The sequence below is a fragment of the Hyaena hyaena genome, unplaced genomic scaffold (genome assembly GCF_003009895.1).
Source record: "Hyaena hyaena isolate Hyena2069 unplaced genomic scaffold, ASM300989v1 scaffold_289, whole genome shotgun sequence".
Classification (NCBI taxonomy): domain Eukaryota; kingdom Metazoa; phylum Chordata; class Mammalia; order Carnivora; family Hyaenidae; genus Hyaena; species Hyaena hyaena.
In genome coordinates this window covers 1,846,963-1,873,148 of record NW_024080920.1, presented here as the reverse complement: position 1 = coordinate 1,873,148, position 26,186 = coordinate 1,846,963, and the positions used below count along the sequence as shown (strand labels likewise).

The 26,186-nt window shown below is 43.3% G+C and overlaps 1 protein-coding gene across 3 annotated transcripts in view; it reads left to right on the top strand.

Moving 5' to 3' along the window:
• ACO1 (aconitase 1) overlaps window positions 1–26,186 on the top strand; it is a 70,824-nt gene that overhangs the window by 20,082 nt on the left and 24,556 nt on the right. For 2 of the 3 annotated variants that reach the window (XR_005530936.1, XM_039247037.1), the window contains exons 2-10: window positions 7,917–8,035; window positions 9,419–9,587; window positions 10,658–10,795; window positions 17,869–17,938; window positions 18,067–18,250; window positions 18,709–18,848; window positions 20,605–20,776; window positions 24,051–24,151; window positions 25,091–25,207. Coding sequence is in view for 2 of the 3 variants with exons in the window: in XM_039247037.1 (XP_039102968.1) it covers window positions 7,939–8,035; window positions 9,419–9,587; window positions 10,658–10,795; window positions 17,869–17,938; window positions 18,067–18,250; window positions 18,709–18,848; window positions 20,605–20,776; window positions 24,051–24,151; window positions 25,091–25,207 (1,188 nt within the window). In the remaining variant the exon portion in view is untranslated. Of the gene's footprint in view, window positions 1–7,916; window positions 8,036–9,418; window positions 9,588–10,657; window positions 10,796–17,868; window positions 17,939–18,066; window positions 18,251–18,708; window positions 18,849–20,604; window positions 20,777–24,050; window positions 24,152–25,090; window positions 25,208–26,186 lie in introns of those variants that run through there. The other variant, XM_039247038.1, reaches the window with a different exon arrangement.

The window sequence follows — 26,186 nt, the reverse complement described above, 5'->3', positions numbered from 1 at the left end:
GGGGGCGGGGCTCCTGTAAAGTGGTTTAAGGCAGGAGTAATAGCATGAGTGAAAGCTGGGAGGGAGTTCCAGAGCCTTCGAGGTTGTATGAAAGGACAGTTTCCCAGAAGCAAAACCAGTTTTGGGTCGCCGCTGTTGCTTGTCACTGACCTGTGGCTCAGTCAAGAGTGGCAAGCGGCATGTGACAATGCTGAGCTCAGACCAGCGTGCTGGGTGCCTCCAGAAAGAAGCAGCAACTTCAGAATTCAAAACTGAGTCTCAGCAGGAGAGTTTCTCAGGCCCACAAACCTCTCCTGGTTTTTTATTTGATTTTTTTAGCTTCGGGGTTGGTCTGTGACCTCTACACAGCACCACCTTCAGAACAGGAATTGCTGCACCTGGGGGGTAGGGGAGGTGGAAAGAGCCAGGATTTCAAACCTGGCTCTGCCTCTAACTAGATATATGTCCTTAGGCAAGTTTTTCTCTCTCTCTCTCAGCTGCAGTTTCCTCGGCTGTAAAATGGAAATAATGATATGCTTTAGGTTACAGAGATGTTGCCAGAATTAGAGAAGATGGTGTAAAGCACTGGGTATTTATGTACCAGTGTACTTATGTGTCAGTACTTAGTAACTGATGACTGATTCCTTTCTCTTTTAGCTTCTGCAAGTAGAATTTGGTTCATTAACATAGTGAAGTTAGACAATTATCTAGTTGGTTTTTGCACGTGCACAAGTTGAGGGGCAGAGAGAGGGGGAGGACCTAAGCTTGGCTCTGAGCCGACAGCAGAGAGCCCAGCACCGGGCTTAAACTCACTTGATCATGACCTGAGCCGAAGTCAGCTGCTTAACCGACTGAGTCACCCAGGCACCCTTGATAATTTTTTTTTTTTAGGTTTTGCTTTTATTTTTATTTATTTTTACAAATAGTTTATTGTCAAATTAGTTTCCACATAACACCAATGCTCATCCCCACAAGTGCCCTCCTCCATGCCCATCTCCCCCCTCGCCGCCACATCAGTCCTCAGTTTTTGTCAGCATTCAAGAGTCTCTCATGGTTTGCCTCTCTCCCTTTCCCCCACCATTTCCGCCCTTCTTCTCCCCCTTGTTCCTCCGTCAAGTTCCTCCTAATCCTCCTATACGTGCAAACATATGATATTTGTCCTTCTCTGCCTGACTTATTTCGCTCAGCATAACACCCTCAAGGTCCATCCATGTTGCTACACATGGCCAGATTTCATTGTTTCTCATTGCCATGTAGTATTCCATGGTATAGATAAACCACATCTTCTTGATCCATTCATCTGTTGATGGACACTTAGGCTCTTTCCATGTTTTAGCTATTGTGGAGAGTGCTGCTATGAACATTGGGGTACATGTGCTCCTATGCCTCAGCATTTCTGTATCCCTTGGGTAAATTCCTAGCAGTGCTATTGCTGGGTCATAGGGGAGTTCTATTGTTAGTTTCCTGAGGAACCTCCACACTGTTTTCCAGAGGGGCTGTACCAGTTTACATTCCCACCAACAGTGTAGGAGGGTGCCCGTTTCTCCACATCCTCGCCAGCATCTAGAGTCCTCTGATTTGCTCATTTTAGCCACTCTGACTGGCGTGAGGTGATATCTCAGTGTGGTTTTGATTTGTATTTCCCTGATGAGGAGGGATGCTGAGCATCGTTTCTTGTGTCTGTTGGCCATCTGGATGTCCTCTTTGGAGAAGTGTCTGTTCATATCTTCTGCCCATTTCTTCACTGGGGTGTTTGTTTTTCGGGTGTGGAGTTTGGTGAGTTCCGGATAGATTCTGGATATTAACCCTTTATCTGATATGTCATTTGCAACTATCTTTTCCCATTCTGTTGGTTGCCTATTAGTTTTGTGGGTTGTTTCCTTTGCTGGCACCCTTGATAATTATCTAGTTTTTAAGGAAAAAGGGAGGCAGACAGTAGAACACTTTACACAACCAATTTGCCCTAAGAGCCCTGTGGGTCACCATATCTGTCCTGAAATGCTGGAGGGCTTCATAGGGTGGTGAGAACAGCAGAAATTGCTTAAGGTTTCCAGAGTTCTGCCCCAGGGCGTTTGTAAGCTATAGGGAAGTAGGTTGATGCATTTCATCCTCACTGCATTTCATCCTCACTGCATCGTGGTGGCAAATACAGGTACAACTTAGCAATTGATTTAACCATAGAGTTTTGGCAAACTTGAGGCACCTTGCCCTGTTAGGATTTAACATGGAGATAGGGATGAGTCAAAGACACCAGGCTTTTTAGGGGCGCCTGGGCGGCTCAGTCGGCTAAGCATCCGACTTCGGCTCAGGTCATGATCTCGCAGTTTGTGGGTTCGAGCCCCGCATCGGGTTCTGTGCTGACAGCTCAGAGCCTGGAGCCTGTTTCAGATTCTGTGTCTCCCTCTCTCTCTCTGACCCTCTCCCCTGCTCACGCTGTCTGTCTGTCTCTCTCTCTCTCTCTTTCTCTCTCTCGGAAATAAATAAAAAACATTAAAAAAATTTTAAAACAAAGACACCAGGCTTTTTAAAGATGACCCACCCTGCCCGGTTCTACAGGGGCCTCCCACCACTTCCTCTCAGATGCCGCACAGCCTCTGTGGAGAGGCTCTTCCCCTGACCCATTTCCCAGGTAGGCAAAACAGCAGTTTCACTGTTGCAGTTGCTAGTGTTTGGGGTAGAAAAGTTAAGTCTAGAGGCAATGGAATAGGTAGCAAATCACAGGGAGAATAGGATTATTACTGCCTTTTTCGATTTACAGCTTCAGAATTCCAGTTAGTGGAGTTATTAGTCTTGTTTTCTGAGCCCACAGATTTGTAAACTTCTGCGGACAAGCGAGCACATTTATAGGGTTGTTGTTTTTTTCCCCCCCACCTGAGTGGCTCCTCACTTAGTGGGGATGAATAATGAATATCTCACATCTGGGTAGCACTTTAAGAAATGCACTCCATCCTTTGGGCATGTGGGTGGTTCAGTCAACTTAGCATCTGGCTTTGGCTCAGGACATGGTCTCATGGTACGTGAGTTTGAGCCCCGCTTCCGACTCTGTGCTGACAGTGCAGAGGCTACATGGGTCTCTCTCTCTCTCCCTCTCGCTCTGCCCCTTCCCTACTCATGCTTTCTCTGTCTCAAAATAAAACTTAAAAGGGGGGGGAGAAAGAGGGAGGGAGGGGAGAAGGAAGAAAGAAAGAGAGAGAGAAAGAAAGAAAAGGAGGGAGGGAGGGGGGAAGGAAGGAAGACAGAAAGAAAAAGAAAGAGAAAGAAAAAGAAAGAAGGAGGGGGAGGAAGGAAGGAAAGAAAGAAATGCTTTCTGTCTCCGCAGCCACAGTGTCCCCTCCCCAGGCAGTCCTAAGACCCTCCAGCCCTCCGCACTTAGGGTTCAGCTATAGTTCTTCTGCCCTGTGATTTCTCTAGTGTTTGCCTCTTCTTTCCATCCACCACTTCTTTTCCACCTCAGCTGCCACCATCCAGTTGCCCACGCGGGTTACATCTCGCCTCTTCCCTTTCTGTAGTTTCCTACCTGAGTTTTCTCTCTGTGGTTACCCTGCCATTCTCCAGCCTGAAACGTCTGCCAGGTAGGTTGGGACATCGGTCACGGGCTGGCAGTCTGGTGGTCACGTAGAGCCCGCGGGCGTGTTCGGCTAGCCGTCACACTGCAGCCCCACACGGTAGAAACATTTAGTTACCAACATTTCTAAATCAAGAGAGTTCTCCTAGGAATCCAGACTGCCAGACTCGCTTGAAAAGTTGGATGATCTGTCAGCACTGGGCTGGGCATTCCTGCATGAAGCTCTAGGCTGGAGCCAAGTGTCCACTGCCCCCTTAGACGGCACACTCTGCCCAGGCCTCCTCCCTCCCCTCCCCCCATCAATCCTGATTCAGTAATTTAGGAGTGAGACTCCGGAATCTGTATTTGTAACAAGAACTATCCCTGAGTAGTTCTAACTCAGATGGTCTGGAGCATATGCTTTTATAACCACAGTTTCCCTTGCTGGCCTTTCTTTAGTTTCAGTTCTAGAATTCCCAGATAAGAAAGAGAGTGCATTGGCCCAGATTAGGGCAAATAGCTTTCCCTCTCCCTGACAAAATGGCAGCTCCTGCAAAAAAAACACATAGAACTCTGGGAAAGGAGTCCATGCTGGCAGACAACCTCACTCTGTCCTCTGCATTCTCTTGTGCCCGTGACAGGTGTCTGGCTTGTCCCGTGGCCTCTGGCACTGCTAACTCCAGGAAGGCAAGCGCTGCTTCTCAATCCACTGCCTCTCCCCAGAATTCCCTAGCACTGGTCTTTAGACAGAGGATACACACAAATACCTATTTCTTTTAAGCTTTCTTTTTTTTTTTTTTTTTAATTTTTTATTTCTAGGAGAGAGAGAGAGACAGCGTGAGCAGGGGAGGGTCAGAGAGAGAGGGAGTGACAGACTCTGTAACAGGCTCCAGGCTCTGAGCTGACAGCACAAAGCTCGACGCGGGGCTCGAACCCACGAACCGCGAGATCATGACCTAAGCGAAAGTCGGACACTTAACCAACTAAGCCACCCAGGCGCCCCTATTTCTTTTAAGCTTTCAACTAGTTTCCAAAAATTTGTATCGTACATGGGTAAACACGCAGGCAAAATGAAAGGATGTGTAGTGGAAACTGAGTCTTGTTCCCAGTCTTGACTTTGAGGCCTCTATCCCTCTTTTTTTTTTTTTTTTAATATTTTTTTATTTATTTCTAGGAGAGAGAGAGACAGTGTGAGCAGGGGAGGGTCCGAGAGAGAGGGAGACACAGACTCCGAAACAGGCTCCAGGCTCTGAGCTGGCAGTCAGCACAGAGCCCGACGCGGGGCTCGAACCCACGAACCTTGAGATCATGACCTAAGCGAAAGTCAGAGGCTTAACCGACTAAGCCACGCAGGCGCCCCAAGGCCTCTATCCCTCTTAAAGGAGCCAGTCACTTTTGTGTTTTCATGAAGATGTGGGCCAGTCTATGGAGACAAGAACCACTTATAACTTTTTATCCCCCAAAACAGTCATTTCCTGTTACATACACAGCTCATTCAATTGTGCTTTACAGATACTATATTTTTTATAGATGGAAGATTTGCAGCAACCCTTCTTTGAGCAAGTCTATTGGTACCGTTTTCCCAGCAGTATTTCTTCACTTCCTGTCTCTGTGTCATATTTTGACAGTTTTCATAATATATGAAACTTATTCTTTATCATTGATTTGGTATAGTTACCTACCATCAGTGATTATGACTCACTGAAAACTCAGATGATGGTTAGCATTTTTTAGTAATAAAGTATTTATTAAAAAAATTTAATACTTATTTTCGAGAGAGAGAGAGTACAGGAGGGAGACACAGAATCTGAAACAGGCTCCAGACCCTGAGCTGTCAGCACAGAGCCCAACATGGGGCTTGAACTGCAAGATCATGACCTGAGCTAAAGTCAGATGCCTAACCAACTGAGCCACCCAGCTGCCCCAGCAATAGTTTTTAAATTAAAGTATGTACATTGGTTTTTTTAAAAAATAGATTATAGGATAGCATAAACATAACTTTTATATGCATTGGGAAACCAAAGCATTATTTTGACCCAGATTATTGCGATATTTGCCTTATTGTGGTGGAATGGACTGAACCCATGATATGTCTAGAGTTTGCCTACCGATGTTTTTTCATTTTACAGTAATATGTTGATCGTTCCCTATTAGTCATCCCCAAAATATGTTGAGTATTTAAGTATTCGTAAAATCCCTGGATTAATTGGTGAAACATTAGTATTCCTTTTGTTTGTTTTAAGATTCTAGTTTTAAGTGATCTCTACACTCCGTGTGGGACTTGAATCCACAACCCCAACATCAAGAGCTACATCCTTTACTGACTGAGCCAGCCAGACGCTTCAGAGATGTTACTATTCTTTTTTTTTCAATGCTTTTCTTTATTTTTGAGAGAGAGAGAGAGAGAGAGAGAGAGAGATACTGAGCAGCAAGAGGCAGAGAGAGAGAGGGAGGCAGAGGATCCTAAGCAGGCTCTGCTCCAATAGCAGAGAGCCCAACGTGGGGATCGAACTCACAAACCACAAGACCATGATCTGAGCCAAAGTCAAATGCTGAACCAGCTGAGCCACCCAGGCACCCCAGAACATTACTATTCTGAGCTCAAAATGGGGAATGGATTGGCTGAAGCATTTTTGCCCAAAGGGTAGAACTGGAAAGCAAGTCTTCTAATTCCTACTCTACTTTCTATTCCTACTATGTTTTACTCTGAGTCATACATTCAAGTTATTTGAAACTGCTATTGATCTGTGTGGTGGAGGCCAGAAACAATTATTTCCCTTGTTCACTGCTTATAATTTCTACAAAGATAACCTAAATCCTGCCTGGAGCTGGGGTAGAGATTCTCCTCCAGAGTTTCCTCCACACGTTTCTGGGAAGTTTAGGCCTTTATGCCACACTCTAGTAACAGAAATTACTCGATGTGAACACTTTTTGCCACCATGTGGGAAAGTGAATCAGGAACACTTCCAGCTACCATGTTTATTTCAAATGCTGCAAGACTTACAACAGAGGGGCGCCTGGGTGGCTTAGTCGGTTAAGCGTCCGACTTTCGCTTAGGTCATGATCTTGCGGTTCGTGGGTTCAAGCCCCGCATTGGCCTCTCTGCTGACTGCCAGCTCAGAGCCTGGAGCCTATTTCGGAGTCTGTGTCTCCCTCTCTCTCTGACCCTCCCCTGCTCACGCTGTCTCTCTCTGTCCTAGAAATAAATAAAAAATATTAAAAAAAAAAAAAAAAAGACCACAGAAAAGAGCTGTCTTCAAACCCCCACTTCCAAAGTTCAAGTTTTATACAATTGCACATCATCTGCTATGACCTCTTACTTCCTGTCAAGCAAGACAGGAGTCCAGCTCAGAGGTCAGTTTGCATATTCAAGATTTACCATAAGACATGGCTTATCTTATCAGTGGAAGAATGTTGGAAAGTTGTAGACCTTAGACAAAAGTGTGGGATTATGGTCTCTCAGAGGTGAATGCTAGTTTTCACAATAGCTTCACAGAAGGCCATTTTATTTACTAAGAATATTATTCTTGTAGTCGTATGTCCTGCCTTTCTCCTACTATGGAATGATAAGTGATGTTTTTTTTTTTTTTTAAGTTTATTGTCAAGTTGGTTTCCATATAACACCCAGTGCTCATCCCCACAAGTGTCCTCCTCCATGCCCATCACCCCCCTTCCCCTCTCCCCCCTCCCCCATCAGCCCTCAGCTTGTTCTCAGCATTCAAGAGGCTCTAATGGTTTGCCTCCCTCCCTCTCCCCCACTATTTTTCCCCTTCTTCTCACCCATGGTCCTCCATTAAGTTCCTCGTAATCCTCCTATACGTGCAAACATGGTGTCTCTCCTTATCTGCCGGACTTATTTCGCTCAGTATAACACCCTCAAGTTCCATCCACATTGCTACACATGGTCAGATTTCATTCTTGCTCATTGCCATGTGGTATTCCATTGTATAGATAAACCACATCTTCTTGATCCATTCGTCCGTTGATGGACACTTAGGCTCTTTCCATGTTTTGGCTATTGTTGAGAGTGCTGCTATGAACATTGGGGTACATGTGCCCCTATGCATCAGCACTCCTGTATCCCTTGGGTAAATTTCTAGCAGTGCTATTGCTGGGTCCTAGGGGAGTTCTATTGTTAATTTTTTGAGGAACCTCCACACTGCTTTCCAGAGGGGCTGCACCAGTTTTCATTCCCACCAACAATGTAGGAGGGTGCCCGTTTCTCCACATCCTCGCCAGCATCTAGAGTCCTCTGATTTGCTCATTTTAGCCTGATAAGTGATGTCTTGAAGTGAATATCTACTGTAATTGTTAGAGAGAGGGCAATCAATCACTCATCAGAATAAATGAGGTCCAGTATTGACAGAGATGAAATGTTGCCTTTTCTTTTCAGAGACACGTGGCCATCAAGAATCATGAGCAACCCATTTGCACACCTGGTGGAGCCTTTAGATCCTGCACAACCAGGAAAGAAATTCTTCAATTTGAACAAACTGAAGGATTCAAGATATGGTAGGTGTATGGCTCTATGGTGTTAATTGTTCTGGCAGCAGTTCACATCTTGTTTGCTTAATAATTAAGCTGTGTAATTAGTTAGCCTTTAGGAGAGTTGAACAAGGGAGATGGCTGAATGGTCTTGAATTAAGCACACAAACTCACACACCTTTTTTACATTGCTCATTTTTACATAAGTAATGGTTATATATGTGTGACATTTATATAACATGTTATAGTATGTAGAGAGTTTATATGTATATATTATGTATTTTTTAAAATTTTTTAATGTTTTTTTATTTCTGAGAGAGAGAGACAGCATGAGCAGGGGAGGGTCAGAGAGAGAGCGGGAGACACAAATCTGAAACAGGCTCCAGGCTCCGAGCTGGCTGTCAGCACAGAGTCTGATGTGGGGCTCGAACCCATGAACCGCAAGATCATGACCTGAGCCGAAATTGGACACTTAACCGACTGAGCCACCCAGGTGCCCCTATATTGTTTAATCTGCATAACAACTCCATGAAGTCATGTTTTTAAAATGTAAGAAGTCCTGAGGAAGCCGAGGCCCAGAAAGGGTCAATGACATGATCAAGAAATAACTATGTGGGTAGGAGAAGACACAAACATGTCTTTTTTTTATCCCAAATCCTCTGCTTTTCTGCCTTGGCACTCTTGTCTTTTCCAAATAATATTGGTGAATAGTTTTCGTAGATCAGGAATGAACATTTCTTTTATAGGTAAACAAAACGGTTTTTCTTCCGAACTACTGTTGTTTTATCCTCGAACCCATTGCCAGTGGCCATTCTCCATGGTGTGTAGGGTTATATTTCCTTTGAAAGACGTATGTGACTATACTTTGGTCTTAATTACATAGGTCGTAAAGAAGTTCTTTTCTCATTTCTTGAACACTAGTTTTCATAAGAAATATTACTCTGTGTGTGTGTCATTTGCCAACAGAATATAGTAAATATCTAGGCTAACGTGTATTATGATGATTTAAGGGAAACTGTTACTCAAATCCAATGTAAGGCAATCATTATGAAAGAATTAACTTTTTCTATTACTGAATGTCTCTTCAACCCATTCAATATTCTTATATATCGAACTGTTGAAATGAATCTGAATTTACCATCTTTTTTTTTTTTTGTTTTGTTTTGTTTTTGTTTTTTTTATTTCTAGGAGACAGAGAGAGAGACAGCATGAGCAGGGGAGGGTCAGAGAGAGAGGGGGTCACAGACTGAAACAGGCTCCAGGCTCTGAGCTTTTACCATCTTTTCTTATTGAAAGAATAGTCTGATGCCTCCTATCAGGTTTATGTAGAGACTGGCTTTTAAATAGCCCTTATAGCAAGGTGTCTCATGACTTTTGTTTATTTTGTTATGCTTCCTTCTTTTTTCCTAGAACGCTTACCATTTTCTATCAGAGTTCTCCTGGAGGCAGCCATTCGGAACTGTGATCAATTTTTGGTGAAGAAAAATGACATTGAAAATATCCTAAATTGGAATGTCATGCAGCATAAGAACATAGAAGTGCCATTTAAGCCTGCCCGCGTCATCCTGCAGGACTTTACGTGAGCCCACTTACTTCACTCCCCTCTTCACTGCCTCCCTTGCCAGCCTTTAAAGAAAGCTTGATACACGCTTTCGCACACACACACACGCGTGCGCGCGAGCGCGTGCAATGACTGTATAATTTATCACTCAGTATCCAGACACTTTCGTAAATGTGATAGGTCAGTTATCCTGGAGAGCCAGAGATTGTTTCGGACAAAGTGGGATGTGTAGTCACTCCACCTCTTCCAATGGCAAATGTCATTGTCTTTGGAGATCCTAGCCTTACGTATACTGACAAAAGGTGGAAGAAACAGCCTGGAGTAGAGCTATCTTAGAATCTTCTCTCCTTCACATCCTGTCACCCAGAGAGCCTGGTTTCAAATAGCTGTCCTTCGAACATCGATGTGTTGTGTCCTGAGGAGAGACTTCTAGTTCCCAAGGTCTGACCTGTTGCCATTCAGCCTCAGTTTACATCCTGCTATTCCTGGGTGTCTTTACTCCTGATCATGGCCTGCTTTCCGAGTCTGCCTTTCTTAATGCCATTTTTAAATGATGGTTTTTTTTTTATTCCTTCTAGAGACCAAGTTTTATTTTTCTAAAGGACAGCCTAGAGGACAAATTTCATACTAAAATAATAAAAAGGAAGGATTCACCTAGTGTAAATTTGATTCACAGCATTCTTCTCTGAATTACATCCATTTCTTTAAAGTTGGTCAAGGTTGGAGGTGAAATCCGTGTATCTTCTGTAGGCCTTTGTTGCCCCCACCCCCCATGTGAATGGGAATCAGCCGTGGCAGTAACAGCCCCAGAGTTTTTAAGTGCCCACTTCCCCTGGTCTCTATTTAGACGTATCTATTGTTAACTTTAATGCAATGACAAAATCATGTGTAGAGATGAGTCATGGTGCTTACTACCAATTTCTGCTCAAGGAGATGTGTTTAGAAACTTCCACTTTTCTAAGTCACCCATTGTCAGCCCCACTGATGAGACTGTCTCATGACCAGTATTGTTAGTGGAGGCCAAAGCTGAAAATCCAAATATACTTGTTTCACAGATTTGTTTTCTGTTTAATTCTCTCTTTTCTTAGGGGTGTGCCAGCTGTGGTTGACTTCGCGGCAATGCGTGATGCTGTGAAAAAGTTAGGAGGGGATCCAGAGAAAATAAACCCTGTTTGTCCTGCTGATCTTGTAATTGATCATTCCATCCAGGTTGATTTCAACAGAAGGTGAGAGGTTAGGACGCATACTTGGGTTTTCTGTTTTGTGCCAAGTCTTGGAGATCAAGTCTTCTTTGTGTGAGTGTGTGTGTGTGTGTGTGTAAATAAACGAAGAAAATCTTTTAAAGTTGTATTCAGAAAAACTCAATACAGATTTTCCAGTGAAGATCTGGGGGTGGGGGGAGGGGGGATTAATCATATGTGGTTTTTTTTCTTTTCCCTTCTCTTGGGGCCCAGGCTGAAGGAGAAAGCACCTGGTGATCACAGAGGCTCAAGAGGGCAAATGGGAACGAACCCACAGTATCTCTTGAGGCTTAGATTAGGGCTGGCATAGAATTCTGTCTATTTGCAATAATAGTCATCAAAGCAAGATACACAGGCAAGCCCTAAGTCAGTGGTGGGCAGTACACTCCATCTGTTTTAAAAGTATCTGCAAGATTATACAGCCAGGGTTTGGATACAGGGCAGGTAACCAGGTACTGCCAAAAGTCTGGTATCTTAACCTAGAAGAATAACAAGTTATCATCAACTCTGAGCACAGAAAGAAAGAACTATACTATATCCAATGCTGGGGAAATTAGTTATTTGATAGAGCAGGTCCTATGAATTAAAGCATTAATATTTCTTAAATCATAAAAAACTTTAAAAGAAATACAAGTATGTATATGTCAATTGTCTTGAGAAAGACCTTTCTAAATTTCATAGGAATAAATGAAGCAAAAAAGGAACAAGGAACTATAGATTTAATGGCTTAAGTATCTTTTAAACATATTTGCAACAAATATAACAAAGGTTTAATATCTTTACTATATAAACATTGTGTATAATCCATTAAAAAATAGTAAAACCCAGCAGATACATGGGTAAAGGAAAGTGGATGGTTCGCAATAAAAGGAAAAACAAATGGTAAACACTATATAAATCCTTTTCAACTTTACAAGTAATAAAAAAGGTTAAATCCTTGAGATACCATTTTATCAATCCAGTTAAGATTAGAAAATAAACATTATTAATTATAAAGATGTCATGAGGAAGACACTTTTATGTACTTCTGATAACATTGAGTTAGAAATGATGAAGGCAGTATGTATTAAGATAGTTAGAAATCGCCATGCCCTTTGTCCTGGAATTTCCACTTCCAAGCATATCCTTCACAGATGCCTGAAAATGAGAGATAGCTTAATGACTAAATAGTGTTCATTATTATAAATGATGCTTTAATGAAAATGTAGAAGCATCCTAAATGTCCAACAAAGGAGAATGATTTATTAAATTAAGATATGTCCTTAAACTAAATTATTAGGTAACATTTGCCGTTATAATTATAAACCGTTTAATAACACTTGGAACGTGCTCATGTCTTAGTTCAATGAGCCAAATATGAATTGCTTGTATAGCGTGATTTCAGCTAGATGAAAAACTATATGGAGATGAAAAGATTGAGGAAAGAGTTGCCAAACTGCTAAATGATTTATCTCTGGGATTGTAACTGTTCTTTATTTTTACAGTAAGAAGCTATTGGTTTGGTTTTTTTAATTTGCTTATTTTTTATTTTTATTTTTAGAGGAGGGGGAGAGGGAGCAGGGGAGGGGCAGAGAGAGATGGAAACTGAGGATCCAAAGCAGGCTCCGTGCTGATGGCACAGAGCCCGACATGGGGCTTAAATCCACAAAGCACAGGAACATGACCTGAGCTCCAGTTGGACGCTTCACCAACTGAGCCACCTAGGTGCCCTGGGAAGCTATTGTTTTTAAATTAAAAAGTCATTTAAGAGTACAAAACAAACTGTTCAAAGAGAGAGAGAAAAAACTTTATTTGCTTTCTTGGGGGATTTAAGTGGGTTCCATACAGCCTCAAGAGAAGTGCAGTAACTGTCGTTCTCAAGTTAATGTCAATATCCAAGCCAGATAAATTCGGGATAAAAAGACATCTGCTTTGCCCCTGAATTGATGGTTCTTGGAACAAACAGACTGGAGATTCGGCAGCTGTTCCCTTTCCTTTGGACTCTAAACTCATCCTTAGGCAATTTGTCTTGTCTTTTTTTTCCTCCTTGAATAGCATGAGCTCAATTTAATGGTTTGGTGTCAAAGGGAAGACTAAAAAATGCATAGACGAAATGTTATTCTATTTGAGGATAAGGATGTTTCCTAACACTCCACTTCAGAAGTTATAAAAGTAGCCTCACAAAGTCATTGGCAACTTTTTTTTTAATGTTTATTTATTTTAGAGAGAGACAGACCGAGCATGAGCCAGGTGAGGGACAGAGAGAGAGAGAGAGAGAGAGAGAGAGAGAGACACACACACACACACACACACACACACACGCACGCACGCACGCACGCTGAAGCAGGCTCCAGGCTCTGAGCACAGAGCCTGAGGTGGGGTTTGAACCCTCGAACTGTGAGATCATGACCTGAGCCGAAGTTGGACACTTAACTGACTGAGCCACCCAGGCAGTCCAAATCCTTGGCAACTCTATCTTTCTTGGAGATTCTCACTGGTATTCATAATTTACCTTTATTTCACTGCCTGGAAGATGAAAGTACTGGTGGAGATAGAATTGTAATTATCTTGCTGTCTTTCACTTTTGACTGAAAATTCAAAGAGCTCCTGACTAGTATTAAGCAATTAATGGATCTGAGTCATCACCAAGTTCACCGTGATTTCTTTTTCCTTGAGATCCATCAACTCTGGTTTCAATTTTTTTATGGACTCTTCACATTTATACTGTAGTACTGAAAACATTATTAGAAAAGCAGCAAAGTCTAGGGTGGGGAGACTTTGATCCAAATTGATATCCAAATCTGGCAAGCACTTATTTTTTTTTTTTTTTAAATTAAAGAGAACATTTCTGTGAGAAGTGTTTTCGTTGGTGGTGTTTTGTTTTTATTGCTTGAGTTTGGTTTTGCAATTTGACCTCCCTGTCTCTTTCCTCATTTTTGTAAGGAATTAAATGTGGTATGTCTCAACTTCTGTGTTACTGTGTGCTGTGGGCTCCTTTCCAGCTATTTCCAGAAATGAACTCGAAAAACTGTGGCAGGGTGCTGGGATGATAAAGGTTCTCATGTAAATATGTCTGCGCTCTTTGCCTTGCTTGAATAATAATAATTAGCCTCGAACCATTTTTAGGAATGGAGGGTCTAGCTAATTCATTATTGTAATGTTTTTCAAGGTTATCTCAAAAATAACCTTCTTTTTAAACCCCAGCAAGAATCTCAAAACAGCTTCTGACCAGACTTCAGGAGTATGGAAACTCCCTCCTCCGTAAATACTACTTGTGAATTTCTAGAGTACCATTGAACTCTGATATACGTCCAAATCTGAATTCAAATTATGTAACGAGGGAGAAATTTCCTCTTTAGCCATATTCAGAAACCTTATTAAAAGCTCCATGGATTGCTGAATTTAGGGAACTGCTGAGTGGTGGAAAAATCTGAATTCTAGGTCTGTTTATTTATTCCAGTAACTTGGACCGTTAACTGAGCCAGGGTTAGCATAAGAGGAGTTTTGTTTTAATGAGTAAATAGCTTTTTACCTGGCATTAACCCGTGTTAAAGCAGCCTGAGCATTTCTGGCTCCTGCTTGTCCTGCGAATATGTCCTTTGCGTCAGATCGACGCCCCAGCAGTCTCTGGGGTGAGTGTTCCCCTCCCACCCCCGCTTCTGCTGGGAGAGGCTCCACTGTCCTTCTGCTTCTGGAGGCAAAAGGGTGAGGGGTCCTGACTGGGGGTCCACACGTGCTCTGAGTGGGAGAGCCAGGGCCACCAGACGCAGGGCCACACAGGGAGTCTGGAGGGTTTGGTCAGCAGTATTGCTTGATCCAGGTCCTGAAGGGTGTGGACCTGGGAGGGAAGAGCTGGAAAAGGCACTGAGACAATACAGGAGAGAATGAATAGAGGCTGCAAAGTCACGAGGGAAGCGAGGTTCAGGAGAATGCGAGGGCTTCGGCGTGGCTGAAGCTAAAGAAAGGTTGAACCAGGTGGTTGAAGAGGGCTTATAAAGGAAGTTTGAGAGGCGCCTGGGTGGCTCAGTAAGTTAAGTGTCCTTATTCTTGATTTTGGCTCAGGTCATGATCTCGTAGTTTGTGGGGTCCAGCCCTGCATCGGGCTCTGTACTGACAGTGTAGGGCCTGCTTGGAATTATCTCTCTCTCTCTCTCCCCCTCTCTCCCTGCCCCTCCCTTGCTCTCTCTCACTCTTTCAAACAAATAAATAAATAAAACTTTTTTTTTTAAAAAAGGAAGTTTGAGGTTATGCTGAAGAAGTTCATTTTTTAAATTTTCTTTTTAATGTTTGTTTATTTTTTGAGAGAGAGAACAAGCCAGGGAGGGGAAGAGAGAGAGGGAGAGAGAGAATCCCAGGTGGGCTCCGCGGTGTTGGCAGAGCCCGACGCGGGGCTTGAACTCATGAACTGTGAGATCATGACCTGTGCTGAAACCAAGAGTTGGATGTTTAACCAACTGGGCCACTCAGACGCCTTTGAAGAACTTTGTTTTTTAGGGCAAGGGATTTATACTTTATTGAGAAAATAGAAGCCATCGGCAGGTTCAGATGGATCACAATGATCTATATTTTAGGAGATAGATTCTGGCGACGGTATAAAGGTAGGTTGAATAGACTGACAGAAGAGCCAGTTAGGCAATTTCTGAAAGAAATGCTTTGATAGTTGTAGATACTAAGTGGCAGGAGAGGAAGTCATTAGATGTTATGGACAGATGGGGATGGGGATGAAAATGAGATTCAGGAAACAAGCTCATATGTTACGGTTTGACCCACTGAGTATGTGGTGCCTGAGGTATTCCTGATGCAGATAGATGCCTGGGATACATTGGAAATGTGGACCTGGACCTGAAGAGACAGGTGGCAGTTGGAGGGATGGAGCCCTCAGTGTACTGGTGAGAAGGTAGAGACGAGCCCCTTGAGGAATAGCTGCACTGGCCCAGCGGGTCCAGAGGCTCTGTCCTTCCGGGGGCAGCATGCGTGTCCTGCCTCCTTCCCCTATATCGTTCTCTCTCCTTTCTCTGTTTCTACCTCCTGTTTTTCTCTAACAGACACATACACCCTCACAGACATCCATACTGTACATTAGGGATCCACAGACTTTTTTTGTAAAGGGCCAGTAGTAAATATTTTAGGTTTTGTGGCTACCCACCATCTCTGCTCACATATCCTTTTGTTTTCAACCTTTAAAAATGTAAAAATTATTGTTTGCTTCAAAGCCAAACCTATGCAGACATTGGGCCAGGTTTGGCCCGGGGAGCTATGATTTGAGGACCCCTGCTCTAAGGCACCCTCAGGAGCTAATTCCCTTAAAGCAACTGACACTTACCTTGGAGAATAGTCACATCAAGAGGAAAAAATCTGAGTGTGTAAATGTGTAAACTGAGTAAATGATAAGTGCCTGTAGCCCTTTTCTTCCCAAGGAGCACCTACCTATCTGGCTGACTCTTCTTCATCCTTTAGACTGCATCGGTGTCATTTTCCTCTCAAAGGCATTCCCAATCCCCGGTCTGAGTTTGTGACCCTTTGTGAGTGTCTTCCTGGCACTCTGTACCTCCTGTATCATGGCATGCAGAATCACCCTCTCCTAATTGCCTGGTTGCTTCTCTGTATCGCTCACCAGGCTCTGGGCACCAACTGGGTAGTGCACTTGCTGCTTTTGCACACTTGTATGCCCAGCAGGTGGCCCAGGATGGGCCCTGTGGATCATTAATAAGTGAGGGAAGAGGGTGGATGAGGAGTAGAGCACAGCGGTTAGGGGAGAGTTCCCAGGGCCGTCAGACCTGGGCTCACACGACGGCTCTGTAATTGACACATGTGTGGCCTTGGACAATTTAACTAACCTTTCTGTGCCTCTGCTCCTCTTCTGCACATTGGGGTAATGGTGGTACCTCTGTGAAGGACTGTCATGATGATGAGTGAGTTCATACATGCAAAGCACTTAAAGCCTGTGACATAATTCTGTACTTTGGTCCTGGGCAGTGGTGGTGATTCCCACTAGCTCCATCACTGCTGCAGTCTCTGCAGCTACTACATCAGAAAGGCAGAGTGGCGTAGGGACTCAGAGCATCACCAGTAGAGGCAGACTGCCAGTTCAATTCCAGTTCCACCCTTTACTAGCTGTGTGGTCTTGAGCAAGTTTCTTAGCCTCTCTGGTCTCAGTTCCCTCTTGAAAAATGCGGATGATTGTTGCATCCGACTCAAAGGGTTATTGTGGAGACTAACAGAGAAAATAAATTTTAAGCCTTTAGAATAGTGGCTGGTTCCTGGGAAAATTAGTAAGTGTTCACTATTTGTGACTGAAGTCTGACTTGGGTCTTAACTATTAATTTTACTACCCATTTCACTCAATCCATGATGTACAGTTTATGAGCGCCTTCTGTGGCCAAACCTGCGAAGTTGTAACTGTGAGTTCTACCTTGACTCAAGACGATGTATGTAATTTGATTATAAAAAACCTGGAAAAGCTTCCGGACGCCCTGCTCTGTCTGTGTCTTTCCTGCTGGACTGAGTGACTTTGAGTGAACTTCAGCATCTAATCTGTGCTTTATAGATGTTCTTGGGTCGCCTCATCCTCCTCAGAAACCTTCCTGGGAGCTAGGATATTGTGATTTTATAAAGGCCTACACTTCCTGGCATTGCTCTCTTGCTGTCTCCCAGCGTAAACAGATGAAAATGCCAGCCCGGACCAGGCTCAGCTCAGAGAGGGGTCATAACAAGGTCACACATGGGGAAGAAGAACAGAGACTAAGGTTCTTTAAATCTCTAAGCCACTGTCATCATCATAAAGGTCTAGACACTTCCTAAAAGTCAGGCTTTGTGACTAGACCCGTTATAACTTGAATTCACTTAATGTTTGCTACTCACCATGTTTAAAGGTATTGTAGGGATCACTTGAACCAAATAATAATTATTCTTTTTACTTTTGCTTCACATTTCCCATGTGAATGAGAAATCATTCCACCATCTGTCTCACCCAGCGAGCCTGCAGATGACATTGTTAGTTGGTTTATTTATCACCGAGAAGTTTGACCGGTAACATTTTAAGCCTTAAAATTTATACATTCAGCTTTTCTCTCTGACAGGGCAGACAGTTTACAGAAGAATCAAGACCTGGAATTTGAAAGAAATAGAGAACGGTTTGAATTTTTAAAGGTATGGGCGGAGTTTGGTTCCATCTGTTGGTTGTTTATGTGCGCGGGTACGAGGGAGAGGTGCCAAGGAGCTGGGCTGCATAGAAGTGCATCGGGCGTTCATGGCGTTCTTTCCGTTTTCCATCCTAGTGGGGTTCTCAGGCTTTTCGCAACATGCGGATTATACCCCCCGGCTCAGGAATCATCCACCAGGTGAATCTGGAGTATTTGGCAAGAGTGGTATTTGATCACGATGGCTATTATTACCCTGACAGCCTTGTGGGCACAGATTCGCACACTACCATGATTGATGGTTTGGGAGTTCTCGGCTGGGGTGAGTATTGGTCCAGGTTCCTATTCCGCACGCAGTTGTGTAGTGTGTAGCCTAATTCACACCGATCCCGTTACGACATCCCGGTAGCATGACTTTGACCACACTTATCGGAAAGGTATTTTTGTCTATTTGGTTTACTGTAGCTGGGTTTCCACTGCCTAGAACAGCACCTCATAGGCACTCAATAATAATGTCTGGAAGAATGAGCTGGAGCTGTTTGTTACATTTTTAACTCCATTTTCCACTTGGTATGGAATGAAAGGGATTTTGATAAAGGTGTTTGGGGGACCACACTCTGAGAAGTGCTTATAAAAATTCTATAGAGGGAACTAGAAAAAGATAACTACTCTTTACATGACCCAAACCTCCACTAGGAAAACATTGTAATGGGGTTGAATTATGCCTGAGGGATATCGGAAGATATGCCGAAAGCATTCTTCTGTGTGCCTTCCCTGCAGGAGTGGGTGGTATCGAAGCAGAGGCAGTCATGCTGGGTCAGCCGATCAGCATGGTGCTTCCCCAGGTGATCGGCTACAGGCTGATGGGAAATCCCCACCCTCTGGTGACATCCACGGACATCGTGCTCACCATTACCAAGGTAACAACTCGCCACCTCTTCTGTGGACTTGGGCAGTCACTGTGACCGGGAGGAAATACATGATGGCATCTGTCTTCGTTTCCACATGCTCTTGGAAACAGATGTTGATGATTTTTAAAAAGAGATGAGATAAGGAGAGAGTTCTTTGGTGAAGTTTTAGATAATTATGTTCATTTTACTCTTCCATGGCCGCATGGATCCTTTTCTTTAAAAAGATACTTTGAAACTGTGCAATAGTTCAGACACACAGAAGTTAAAATGGCATTGTTGGGCACTACCACCCAGATTAACAGATGGTCACACTTTGCCACGTTTTCTGAAGAGACCTCTCTGTATGTATACTTCTTAAAAAATGTGATGTTTATGGCTAAAGCCATCCTCCACATTCTTAGAAATAATGGCTGTCCTAAGGTTCTAAGACTCATTCCCAAGCATGTGTTTATACTTAAACTACAGTTTCTCACGTGGTTCCCCTTTATATGTAAATAACAAACTGCTTCTATGAATTTAATGTCTGGCTCGTTTAATTCTCTTCTCTGAATTCTAAATTACTTTATTGTAACAGATGTTTCTCCATGCTGGAAATACTCCTTTTTTTCTTTAGCTTTTGCAAGAAATAATCTGTGTGTGTGTGTGTGTGTGTGTGTGTGTGTGAGAGAGAGAGAGAGAGAGAGAGAGAGAGAGAGAGATTTGCTTGCTTTGCAAAAAGAAGGCAGTCTCATTTTCAAGGATTATTAGAAAAGTGATGGTTTTTTATTATCACAAACATTTTTTTTTCTGGTCGTACAGTTTGGGGGCTTGGAGTGTTAGGCAACAGTCCCGTTAAAGAGCAAATGTTTCTCTTTGATTTGAATCATTATGGAGTTTGGAATTGCATTTATTTGAGCGGTCTAACTTATTGGAGAAATCTATGCGTTTTCATTCGAATGTAGAATGATGTAGGGCTTGTCCATAGAATTTGGCAGAATCCCACATAACCCAAAGAGCCTGTCCATGTGATTGTCCACACAGTTCATGAAACTGGCTTCATGCAGGGCCAAGTCAGTCACTGAGGCCCCACCCTGCCTGATGGCATGTATTGAAAATAGATGGGAGTCAGACGGTCTAGATCTTTTGACTTGTACCTGTGTTCAGGAAATTTGTTCATTACACTCTTGAAAATAATCCATTTACTTATCTGCTCAACTAGTGCAAGACCACTTAGGGTTGAAAGAATGAATTTAATTTTTAGCATTCCCAGGTACTTCCAGTGATCTCATTAGAGAGAAAAAGCCCTTCTCATTTTGGAAAACTTTTATTAACATTGTTATTTGTGGTTTGGGCATTACTTTTCCTTTTTCATTTGTTTTGTTTTTTGTTGTGACAATAATTTTAGATTTACAGGAGAGTTGATATAAGGACAATACAGAGAGTTTCTGTTACCTTTCTCCCAACTTCCCCGAGTGTTAACAGCTCACATAACCACGATACACGAATCAAAAGGAAGAACATGGGCCCAGCACTACTAGCGAAACCAGTAATTTCACCAGTGTTTTCAATACCCCTTTTCTATTCCAGGATTCAATCCAAGATTCCATACTGCACGTAGTTAACATTGCTTTTTACATTTTATTTCTTAGAGTAATCAAAAATATGTTGGGCCACTTCATTGTTTGTGTTTACTCACCAGGCTAGTTTATAAGAATTGTAAGGAGCTAGTTCTGCGTTTTAAATGTGGGCTGTCAAGCCTCAGACTCCTCTGTGTTCTGCTGCCTAGCACCTGCGCCAGGTTGGGGTAGTGGGCAAATTTGTCGAGTTCTTCGGGCCGGGAGTAGCCCAGCTGTCCATTGCCGACCGAGCTACGATCGCGAACATGTGTCCAGAGTACGGGGCGACGGCTGCATTTTTCCCGGTTGACGAAGTCAGCATCAAGTACCTGGTGCAGACGGGTAAGTGCAGAACCTTCAAGGCAGAAGACGCTTTGCGAAGTTTCGTAGAACTCTGGAGATGGAGCACCACCTTCTACCTCTGCCCCTTGGAGCGCACAGGGTCAGACTTACGGTGTTTCTTCTTTTCTCTGTGGAGTCAAGATGGTTGTTGGGATTTCAGAAGATATGAGACAGACACAGTATGGCCAGTAGAAAGAGCTCAGGTGTTCTGGAAGCGGACTATTCATACTGGTCTCTACTTGTAGTTATTTGACAGGAAACAAGGGATCTTAGTAATGAGAACAGCTGTCTGTGGGACACCTGTCGTGTGCTGGGCGCTTGCTATGTATTTGCTCTCAGCCTTTTTCACAGATCTAGGGTAGATTGATTGATGAGCTCATTAAACTAATAGAAAAAATAGGATTGGAGAAGGAAGTAGGGTCAGTATCCAAAGCTGAGGCTCCACACAGGGACAGCATTCCAGGGCACCTCAGTCTGGGCTGTCCGAAAGGTAAAATGAAAGCTGGCATAGGAGGGCATCTTGAAATGTTGGCAGTTTCTTGAATCTGTATGTGTTTGTTAAGAGACTTGAACTTGGAGAAAGGGATTTTTTTTTTTAATTTTTCAAATTCATTTTTAAAATATTTAGTCATTAACACGTTATCAACATCTGATCCAGGTCTCAGAGACACAGCAGTGACCAAGATAAAGACTATGAGTCTACCCTCATGGTGCTCATGTTCCGGTGAGGGAGACAGACATGAACAAGTAAACAAACAAATGCATAAGTATGTATATATTTATAAGAGAATGAGGAAGAAAGCAGGGAAGGCGGCTGAAGAAGCTGAGGGGTGCTAATTTATATATAAGAAGATAAGCTAGGGGGGCACCTGGGTGGCTTAGTTGATTAAGTGCCCGACTTTGGCTCAGGTCATGATCTCGCAGTTCATGGGTCTGAGCCCCATGTCGTGCTCTGTGCTGACAGCTCAGAGCCTCGCACCTGCTTCTGGCTCTGTGTCTCCCTTTCTCTCTGCCTCTCCCCTGCTTGTACTCTGTCTCTCAAAAATTAAACGTTAAAAAAAAAATTTTTTTTTTTAATGTTTTATTTATTTCTAGGAGAGAGAGAGACAGCGCAAGCAGGGGAGGGTCAGAGAGAGAGGGAGTCACAGACTGAAACAGGCTCCAGGCTCTGAGCTGGCAGTCAGCACAGAGCCCGACGCAGGGCTCGAACCCACGAAATGCGAGATCATGACCTAAGCGAAAGTCGGACGCTTAACTGACTAAGCCACCCAGGCACCCCAAAAAAAATTTTTTTAAAGGTCAACCAGGGCTCTTGAAAGCATGATTTGAAGAGATGTCTAAGTGAAGTGGGAAACAAGCTGTGGGAAGTGGTGGAGGAGGCATTTTCCAGACAGAGGAACCCAAGTACAACAGTTCAAGACAGGGACGGTATTGGTGTGTTCAGACAACAGCCGAGGTGGGGAGGGGTGCCTTTGTGTTTGGACAAGGTCATGGGAGGGGAGGTCAGGGACCAGATCCACACAGGGGTTTTTGCAGGCCATAGTGGACACTTGGAAATTTATTTTAAATTCTAAATGTTCTAGGAAGGCACGGGGTCATTTTGAGCAAGAAGCTCACATGAAACAGTTTTGTTGTTGAATGCTCATTCTATGTGACAAAGGTGAAAGGGACCTTTTATTTTCTAAATGACTTTTAAACTTCAAACTGAGTTACTAAAGAGAAAAGAACAAGACAGACTTGGGCCTTCTCATCAATATCCAGGGTTTACTATTGAAGGGTTCTAATGGCTGATGTTCCTTTTGAGATCTCAGAAATAGCAGGTTTCCCAGGTAAAGGCAAAGTCGAGGACTGGGCAAGTGCACATCTCATCGTGAGGGTTTGTTAGAAGCTTACAGACTTCAACTTTAATCCAGGTCTTCTCCCTGATTTTCCTCTGGAAGTCGTTAAAAAGGGAAGTGATAAAAAGGTTTTTTGTTGGTTTTTTTTTAACGTTTTATTACATATAACCATATTGAAATTGATTAATTGATATCTCCCTTACTCCCCAAAGAGTCGAAGTGAAGAAGAGGTAGAAATAAAAGAAGAAAAGAAATAGTTGAGGGAATCCACTGAGAGAAGGGAAGGGTTGGCAAGGAGGGAAAGGGAAAGCTGCAAAATACATCTCGAGATCGGACTGATTTCTATGGCTGTAGACAGAGGTGGCCACCAAGCTGCTTGGTGATCTGGCGCCACATTTGCCGCATCCATTGAATTGAAACAAACATACTGCTTCAGAGAAGTATAACCCTTTCTCTACTCTGAAACCTAAGAGAATTTTCTCCTATGCATCTTCATGGAGAGGATGGCTGGCTTGTGCCAAACGTGGTAGATACATTAATGAAGCCCAGCCATCTTTTATGAGGTCCACGCTGAAAGCTAGTAACTTTCACAGTCCGGTTAAACAGCAAATAAACAGGCTAATCTCTCATGGTCCACGAATCAGACTCTCAAACAGTCTTATTGAACTGTCAGAGAAATGAGTGGAATGCATGCTGATTTGGTACACTCCATGAATATTGTCATATACAACCAGGGTCTAGATAAAACAGCAGAGGCACCTGGCTGGCTCATCGGTAGAGCATGTGACTCTTGATCTTGGGGTTACAAGTTCAAGCCCCATGTTCAGTGTTGAGAGTACTTGAAAATAAAATGTTAAAAGAAAAAGAATTAAACAGCAGAGCATTCAGGGTCATATTCAATTAGGAGTTAAGACTTGGGACTGTGGAGTCTTCAGCCACTATTTCCTTATTTAGAACTTGTCTCATAAGGTAATGGTAAAGATTAGAGATGGAGACGATATATTTGAAATGTTCAGCACATAATGGTGGGCAGACAGGAAATGCTCAGAGCTGGTGGGAGCTTGGGAGGATTGCTATTTTAACAAGAATAATGTGGAATGCTGAGTCTGGCCACTTGAAGGCAGAGGCATCCATGTGCTTTGACAATTCACTAAGCCTTAGGTACTCCGAATGAAGAACGATGACCAAAGAGGAGTACTCATACATAGGACCAGAATCTTCTTACAGCACATGGTCCAGATCCGTTAATGGCTCCTGATAAACAGCAGCATCACCCAGGGAGTCAAAACATTAGACTGAATGTTGAAATACAAGCAGGGCTTTTGGGGTGTGTATGAGAGAAATGCACCTGACTCCTATAACTGCTGGCAGAGGCTTTAGTTTCACCAGGAAGTATTAACATCTGTTACTTGTTGTTTCTTAAAATGCCCATTTAGGTCGGGATGAAGAAAAAGTAAAGCAAATGAAAAAGTATCTTCAAGCTGTAGGAATGTTCCGGGATTTCAGTGACCTCTCTCAAGACCCTGACTTTGCCCAGGTATGAGAGCGCCTTCTACTGAGTGTGCTTCCTCTTCCTCGAGCCTGTGTTTTTTCTTAGGAGGTGTACTTGCAGGAAATTAGTCACTGCCAAGTCCTCACAGGAGAACAACGTGTTAAAAGGCTGAAAAAATTTTAAAAAGATAAGGAATTATAAACATAAAATAACTTCTTCCATTCTTCCTGGCCATTAGGCTGAGTGTGCGCCCCCTTTCTGACCTACTGATTTACTCCTCTAAGACGGAAGGAAAACCTTTGAAGAAGGTCTTCGCCAGAGGGAGTAGGGCTGTTTAAAGGCTAAGTTCATTGTTATTATAGAGAGAAAAGAAACGGAGATCAAGCATAGCAATTAGTTCTGATTTATCCACTGACTTACCTTCATTCATTTTCTCGGGTGCAAACTGATTCCACAGTTCTCTTGAGAGGCAAGCCTGGAGGGTAACCTGGATGTGGGCCCCTGGTTTAGTTTTGTAATGCACTGAGAGGAGGAAATATGTAATTAGACCAAGGTCCATTTCCTGGCATTGATAACTGAGTGGCCGCATCCTACCAATTCATTTGAGAAAAAAAGGACACTGGTGTATGTATCGTTTTAGAAATAAATCCATCTCAAACTAAGTTAAGCAGTAAATAGGGTGTATCACCTGCTTTGGAAAGGTGGCCGCATAGAAGATGCCGGCCAGCGGCTACAGCGCCCACCCTGGTCATCCTGAGAGGTAACCAGCCTCCCTGCCTGTCCCGTGCCACTCACGTGCCCATCTTGATCGTTGGAAATTCATTCTTTAAGTATTAAAACGAACATTGACTCCTTGCTTGTGACTGTGGTGGTTTAGTTTGTTTGGTTTTGTAGCTGTGGTGTTGTAAATTCTCTGACACAGCTGGAGTGTTTTCTCTGAGGTATGATGTCCACTCCTGAGTCCCTGCTCTTTTGGGTGGACAGGTTGTGGAATTGAATTTGAGAACAGTCGTGCCTTGCTGCAGTGGACCAAAAAGGCCCCAGGACAAAGTCGCTGTGACCGACTTGAAAAAGGACTTTGAGAGCTGCCTTGGAGCCAAGGTAGGGGCCCGGGAGGCAGGTGGAGGTCTTAGTGCCCGATATCTTAGTGCCTCCACTTCTTTTCACCCCCTGATGAGGAAGCTTCCCGAAGCCTGACGCTGAGGGCGTTCCTTCTCTGTCCTGAAGTCCTCAGTGCCTCTCCCATTAGCCAAGAACCACACAACCTCCCTAGAGCACTGGACCGCCTGTGAACACAACTCAACCCGCCTTTTTACAAACATGTCTGCTTTTCATATGTCTGCTCAACTTGCTCAAGCTTTTCTGGCCATTGTGCTTGCTGTCCATGCCCCGCCTCCACCCGCCTGCATGCCTCTTCCCTTCTCTGCATCTGCCGGCCCCTCCATAGCATGGCCTCACATCTCATAGCAGAAAGTCATCATTTGAACCTTCTGGCACTTGGTCTGAAACCCTTGGATGGCATCCGTGTTACATTGCTTACGTCCTTCGTATTTTCCTTACTGGATTTTCCTTGTTGGACTTTATGTTTGAGTATAGGATTTGTGTCAGAATCACCTGTGTACCCCACAAAGTACCCAGCGTAACATCTTGCATGCAGATTTTCATTGAACATTCCCCAGATGATGATTAAGATATGTGATGGGTTGAGAGAGGCAAACCATGAGAGACTCTTGAATGCTGCCAAAAACTGAGGACTGATGGATGTGGGGGGGAGGAGGGATGGGCATGGAGGAGGGCACTTGTGGGGATGAGCACTGGGTGTTATGTGGAAACTAATTTGACAATAAACTATTTGTAAAAAAAAAAAAAAAAAAAAAAAATACAAAAAAACCCTGGCTTTTAAAATTATGGTTACCAAAGTATTTCTTTTTCTTCTAAAGTGAGAACATTTCACTGTGTGTATTCATATACCTTTTAGCCAGATTCAACTAATCATAATCAATAAGGCAAATAAAATACGGCTCAACATCTTGTTTAATGCTGGTAGCCCAAGGATAAAACCCATCACATATCTTTTTTT